This window comes from Oncorhynchus gorbuscha, linkage group LG15 (genome assembly GCF_021184085.1).
Source record: "Oncorhynchus gorbuscha isolate QuinsamMale2020 ecotype Even-year linkage group LG15, OgorEven_v1.0, whole genome shotgun sequence".
NCBI classification, from domain to species: domain Eukaryota; kingdom Metazoa; phylum Chordata; class Actinopteri; order Salmoniformes; family Salmonidae; genus Oncorhynchus; species Oncorhynchus gorbuscha.
The window spans coordinates 735,001-742,213 of NC_060187.1; the positions used below are offsets into that span (position 1 = coordinate 735,001).

The following is a 7,213-nucleotide window of genomic DNA, read 5'->3' on the forward strand; positions in this document are numbered from 1 at the left end:
ATAGTAAAGAAAATACACCTGAACCTTTATTCCAGTATTAAAAGGTGCTAGTATCTATACGGATGTCCACCAGAACTAATATGTATGTATCCCAAATGGCAACCTATTCCCTATATAGTGCATTACTTTTGGACAGAGCCCTATTCCCTATATAGTGCACTACTATAGACCAGAGCCCTATTCCCTATATAGTGCACTACTATAGACCAGAGCCCTATTCCCTATATAGTGCACTACTATAGACCAGAACCCTATTCCCTTTATAGTAAACTACTTTAGACCAGAGCCCTATTCCCTATATAGTGCACTACTTTTGGACAGAGCCCTATTCCCTATATAGTGCACTACTTTTGGACAGAGCCCTATTCCCTATATAGTGCACTACTTTTGGACAGAGCCCTATTCCCTATATAGTGCACTACTTTTGGACAGAGCCCTATTCCCTATATAGTGCACTACTATAGACCAGAGCCCTATTCCCTATATAGTGCACTACTTTTGGACAGAGCCCTATTCCCTTTATAGTAAACTACTTTAGACCAGAGCCCTATTCCCTATATAGTGCACTACTTTTGGACAGAGCCCTATTCCCTATAGAGTGCACTATTCTTTTGGTCCACAGAGAACCCTATTCCCTATTTATAGTGCACTACTTTTGGACAGAGCCCTATTCCCTATATAGTGCACTACTTTTGGACAGAGCCCTATTCCCTATATAGTGCACTACTTTTGGACAGAGCCCTATTCCCTATATAGTGCACTACTATAGACCAGAGCCCTATTCCCTATATAGTGCACTACTTTTGGACAGAGCCCTATTCCCTATATAGTGCACTACTTTTGGACAGAGCCCTATTCCCTATATAGTGCACTACTTTTGGACAGAGCCCTAGCTCTAGGCTACCATTTGGGGATAAAAACAACCTCTCACCTGGCAGGTCTTGCCCAGGCCCATCTCATCTCCTAAGATACATCCCTGCTGGTTGGCCAGGCACTGGGTGAGCCACTGCACTCCGTCCAGCTGATAGGCTCGCAACTGAATCCCTGAAGGAAGCAACAACATTGATTGGCTGGACGCCAGTCTGAGTCTAGTCTCAGGGGGGAAAAAAACACTATTGGGAGAGAAGTCCAAGTAGCTAGCAAGACACTTCAGGACCTCATATTCATCTGGCACAATCCTGAAGAATTCTGTAACAGTTTTACGTTAAGTAGTGACGCTACGGACAGTGTTGGGGATGTACTGACAGTACTGACAGTGTTGGGGATGTACTGACAGTACTGACAGTGTTGGGGATGTACGGACAGTGTTGGGGATGTACTGACAGTGTCGGGGATGTACGGACAGTGTTGGGGATGTACGGACAGTATGACAGTGTTGGGGATGTACTGACAGTGTTGGGGATGTACTGACAGTGTTGGGGATGTACTGACAGTGTTGGGGATGTACTGACAGTGTTGGGGATGTACTGACAGTGTTGGGGATGTGCGGACAGTGTCGGGGATGTACGGACAGTGTTGGGGATGTACTGACAGTGTTGGGGATGTACGGACAGTGTTGGGGATGTACTGACAGTGTTGGGGATGTACTGACAGTGTTGGGGATGTACGGACAGTGTTGGGGATGTACGGACAGTGTTGGGGATGTACGGACAGTGTTGGGGATGTACTGACAGTGTTGGGGATGTACTGACAGTACTGACAGTGTTGGGGATGTACGGACAGTACTGACAGTGTTGGGGATGTACTGACAGTACTGACAGTGTTGGGGATGTACTGACGCTACTGACAGTGTTGGGGATGTACTGACAGTGTTGGGGATGTACGGACAGTGTTGGGGATGTACTGACAGTGTTGGGGATGTACTGACAGTGTTGGGGATGTACGGACAGTGTTGGGGATGTACGGACAGTGTTGGGGATGTACTGACAGTGTTGGGGATGTACTGACAGTGTTGGGGATGTACGGACAGTGTCGGGGATGTACTGACAGTGTTGGGGATGTACTGACAGTGTTGGGGATGTACGGACAGTGTTGGGGATGTACGGACAGTGTTGGGGATGTACGGACAGTGTTGGGGATGTACGGACAGTGTTGGGGATGTACTGACAGTGTTGGGGATGTACTGACAGTGTTGGGGATGTGCTGACAATTTGTAAGTCGCTCTGGATAAGAGTGTCTGCTAAATGACTTAAATGTAAATGTAGTGTTGGGGATGTACTGACAGTGTCGGGGATGTACTGACAGTGTCGGGGATGTACGGACAGTGTTGGGGATGTACTGACAGTGTTGGGGATGTACGGACAGTGTCGGGGATGTACGGACAGTGTCGGGGATGTACTGACAGTGTCGGGGATGTACTGACAGTGTCGGGGATGTACTGACAGTGTCGGGGATGTACTGACAGTGTCGGGGATGTACTGACAGTGTCGGGATGTACTGACAGTGTCGGGGATTCTGAAAATATAGTTTACCAAATTATCAGTTACTTCACACTAGAAGTGAAGTGACACTAAATCTACCCTTTAAAAAATATAGTTTACTGAACTAAAGTTAATTTAAATATGAAACGTCATAGAATACAAATATATACACTGCTCAAAAAAATAAAAGGAACACTTAAACAACACAATGTAACTCCAAGTCAATCACACTTCTGTGAAATCAAACTGTCCACTTAGGAAGCAACACTGATTGACAATAAATTTCACATGCTGTTGTGCAAATGAAATAGACAACAGGTGGAAATTATAGGCAATTAGCAAGATACCACCAATAAGGAGTGGATCTGCAGGTGGTGACCAGACCACTTCTCAGTTCCTATGCTTCCTGGCTGATGTTTTGGTCACTTTTGAATGCTGGCGGTGCTTTCACTCTAGTGGTAGCATGAGACTGAGTCTACAACCCACACAAGTGGCTCAGGTAGTGCAGCTCATCCAGGATGACACATCAATGCGAGCTGTGGCATGAAGGTTTGCTGTGTCTGTCAGCATAGTGTCCAGAGCATGGAGGCGCTACCAGGAGACAGGCCAGTACATCAGGAGACGTGGAGGAGGCCGTAGGAGGGCAACAACCCAGCAGCAGGATCGCTACCTCCGCCTTTGTGCAAGGAGGGGCACTGCCAGAGCCGTGCAAAATGACCTCCAGCAGGCCACAAATGTGCATGTGTCTGCTGAAACGGTCAGAAACAGACTCCATGAGGGCGTTTGGCATTTGCCACTGGCGCCCTGTGCTCTTCACAGATGAAAGCAGGTCCACACTGAGCACATGTGACAGTCTGGAGATGCCGTGGAGAACGTTCTGCTGCCTGCAACATCCTCCAGCATGACCGGTTTGGCGGTGGGTCAGTCATGGTGTGGGGTGGTATTTCTTTGGGGGGCCGCACAGCCCTCCATGTGCTCACCAGAGGTAGCCTGACTGCCATTAGGTACCGAGATGAGATCCTCAGACCCCTTGTGAGACCATATGCTGGTGCGGTTGGCCCTGGGTTCCTCCTAATACAAGACAATGCTAGACCTCATATGGCTGGAGTGTGTCAGCAGTTCCTGCAAGAGGAAGGCATTGATGCTATGGACTGGCCCGCCCGTTCCCCAGACCTGAATCCAATTGAGCACATCTGGGACATCATGTCTCGCTCCATCCACCAACGCCACGTTGCACCAGACTGTCCAGGAGTTGGCGGATGCTTTAGTCCAGGTCTGGGAGGAGATCCCTCAGGAGACCATCCGCCACCTCATCAGGAGCATGCCCAGGGGTTGTAGGGAGGTCATACAGGCACGTGGAGGCCACACACACTACTGAGCCTCATGTTGACTTGTTTTAAGGACATTACATCAAAGTTGGATCAGCCTGTAGTGTGGTTTTCCACTTTAATTTTGAGTGACTCCAAATCCAGACCTCCATGGGTTGATACATTTCCATTGATAATTTGTGTATGATTTTGTTGTCAGCACATTCAACTATGTAAAGAAAAAAGTATTTAATAAGAATATTTCATTCATTCATTCAGATCTAGGATGTGTTATTTTAGTGTTCCCTTTATTTTTTTGAGCAGTGTAGTTTACTGAACTAAAGTTAATTTAAATATGAAACGTCATAGAATACAAATGGCAATGCAGAGCGCTCTAGACTCAGTTCATCGCTCTAGACTCAGTTAACATAATCTGTAGTTTATCCTATTTCAGAGTTAGGGATGGTCTGATTTCAAAAAAGAAAGGAATTGATTGCATTTTCTGACATATTTCTTCTTTTTGCAGAGAATGTAGTGTAGTTCCAGTAGTTAGCTACACTGCTACAAAGCACACAAAAACAGTAGCTAATTAATATAACAACTGAAAACACTACCAAAGATGTGATTTCTTTCTCTAGCGAATGATGGCAAGGCACTACAGAGGCTAGTGCATACGGCCCAGTACATCACTGGACCAAGCTTCCTGTCATCCAGGAACTCTATACCAGGCAGTGTCAGAGGAAGGCCCTAAAAATGGTCTAAGACTCCAGCCACCTCAGTCATGCATTAACTGTTCACTCTGCTACCGCACGGCAAGCGGTACCGGAGCGCCAAGTCTAGGTCCAAGAGGCTTCTAAACAGCTTCTACCCCCAAGCCACAAGACTCCTGAACATCTAGTCAGATGGCTACCCAGACTATTTGCATTGCCACCCCCCCTGCTGCTTTTCTGTTATTATCAATGCGTAAGTCACTTTATTAACTCTACCTACATGTACATAGTGATCGGACCTTGCATCCACGACAGTGCGTGGGCTTGGCCGGTGAGAGCGTTCCTGTAAGACGTAGAGCCGCAAGCGAGCGCGAGGACGCGCTCCTTGAAAGGAGGGAGAAGTGGAACGAGCCTGGGTTTATAAGCACGGAAATCGACTCAGTCGATAGCGCGCCGTACCTTGGCACTCCCTGCTGTTTCATTACAATATTAACTCAATTACCTCGACACACCCTGTATATAGCCTCGCTATTGTTATTTACTGCTGCTCTTTAATTATTTCTTATCTCTTACTTTTTTAAATGCATTTTCTTAAAACTAAATTATTGGTTAAGGGCTTGTAATTAAGCATTGTATTCGGCGCATGTGATAAACACAATTTGATTTGAGTTCAACTAATACCACCAAGCTACCGCAAATGTCGCTTAAATACTAGTGGAACACTGCCAGTGCTTACTAACAAGTTAGGTAGCTAGCTGCTACAGATCCAGTCCTGAGTGTTGGGCAGGGCTCTGTTGAGTTGGCGGTACATGCCTGAATCAGTCTGTCGTAGGCTAACCATTAACTTACATTAACTTTGCCCCCACCACAAACCTTGCAAACCCCATTTCTGCAAATCTTTTTCAGTCAGACTGCTCTTGGTTTCTTCCGATACGCTTGTTTTTATTTTCTGATGGAAGCTGGCCATATTTCCAAAAGCTGAGGAAAGTTTCAGAGAAACAACAAGGAAGGAAGTTTAGCGCCAAACAAACATTGTTTACTTCCTGATCAGATGACCTGAAACAGAGGAGACGCGGCTTCTTCTTCTCCTCCTTTGATGAGGTTTAACGGCGGTTGGCCTCCAATAAACGTTGCATTACCGCCACCAACTAGACTGGAGTATAACTCCTTTATACTTTGCTTGAAAAAAGGAAAATGAATCAAGAAATTCCCTACATCCAGTGCTTAATTTGAGCCGGATCCTGCCGTAATTAGGATCCTGTTTCATTCAGGAACTATTTGTGAGGATCCTTTACCTTTCTTGGCATGACATTTCTTTCAATGTTAGCATTGTACAAATTTGAATAAAAGCAGTCAGAGTTAAGCAGCCAGTGCCCCCAAAAATATAGCCTAATGGAAAATGGGTCTAAGAATTTATTCGGGCTGGGCCTAGCCCGGGTTTATTGTAACCTAGAGACCAACTCATGGCAGTTGCTGTGGTGTGAGAGAGAGAAGCTTGCCTGGATCTCTTACGGAACCAGAATGAGATCTCTTTTCCTCTCTCTGCTCTGATAGACATGAGTCTGCAACTACCATCTCTCCAGTGTTGCACTTCATCATTTATTACCTATAGAATCATAGCCAGGGGAAGGAAGGGTCCTTCATTTATTTCCTGATAGAATCATAGCCAGGGGAAGGAAGGGTCAACGTTGTGAACAGAGTGCCCCATGGTGGGGGGGTTGTGGTATGGTGTTTACTGATGTCAACGTTGTGAACAGAGGGCCCCATGGTGGGGGGTTTATGGTATGGTGTTTACTGATGTCAACGTTGTGAACAGAGGGCCCCATGGTGGGGGGTTATGGTATGGTGTTTGCTGATGTCAACGTTGTGAACAGAGTGCCCCATGGTGGGGGGTTATGGTATGGTGTTTGCTGATGTCAACGTTGTGAACAGAGGGCCCCATGGTGGGGGGGTTTATGGTATGGTGTTTGCTGATGTCAACGTTGTGAACAGAGAGCCCCATGGTGGTGGGGGGGTTATGGTATGGTGTTTGCTGATGTTAACATTGTGAACAGAGGGCCCCATGGTGGGGGGTTATGGTATGGTGTTTACTGATGTTAACGTTGTGAACAGAGAGCCCCATGGTGGGGGGGTTATGGTATGGTGTTTACTGATGTCAACGTTGTGAACAGAGGGCCCCATGGTGGGGGGGGGTTATGGTATGGTGTTTACTGATGTCAACGTTGTGAACAGAGGGCCCCATGGTGGGGGGGGGGGGTGTTATGGTATGGTGTTTACTGATGTCAACGTTGTGAACAGAGAGCCCCATGGTGGGGTTATGGTATGGTGTTTACTGATGTCAACGTTGTGAACAGCCCCATGGTGGGGTTATGGTATGGTGTTTGCTGATGTCAACGTTGTGAACAGAGGGCCCCATGGTGGGGTTATGGTATGGTGTTTACTGATGTCAACGTTGTGAATAGAGTGCCCCATGGTGGTGGGGTTATGGTATGGTGTTTACTGATGTCAACGTTGTGAACAGAGAGCCCCATGGTGGCAGTGGGGTTATGATATGGGCAGGAATAAGCTACAGACCATGAACACAATTGCATTTTATCTATGCGCAGTGGTTCCCAAACTTTTTATAGTCCAGTACCCCTTCAAACATTCAACCTCTAGCTGCGTACCCCCTCTAGCACCATGGTCAGCTGTACCCCCTCTAGCACCAGGGTCAGCTGTACCCCCTCTAGCACCAGGGTCAGCTGTACCCCCTCTAGCAGCAGGGTCAGCTGTACCC

The 7,213-nt window shown here is 46.9% G+C and overlaps 1 protein-coding gene across 3 annotated transcripts in view; it reads right to left on the reverse strand.

Annotated features, from left to right (window-relative positions):
• The window catches only part of chd1l (chromodomain helicase DNA binding protein 1-like), a 66,162-nt gene extending 60,666 nt beyond the window's left edge, over positions 1-5,496 (reverse strand). The window contains exons 1-2 of one of the 3 annotated variants that reach the window (XM_046299895.1): positions 5,311-5,496; positions 932-1,044 (exon numbers count right to left, since the gene is read on the reverse strand). In XM_046299895.1, the coding sequence (XP_046155851.1) occupies positions 932-1,044; positions 5,311-5,404 (207 nt within the window). In that variant the 5' untranslated portion in view covers positions 5,405-5,496. Of the gene's footprint in view, positions 1-931; positions 1,045-5,173; positions 5,197-5,310 lie in introns of those variants that run through there. The other 2 variants (XM_046299897.1, XM_046299896.1) reach the window with 2 other exon arrangements.
• Positions 5,497-7,213: the final 1,717 nt, after the last annotated feature.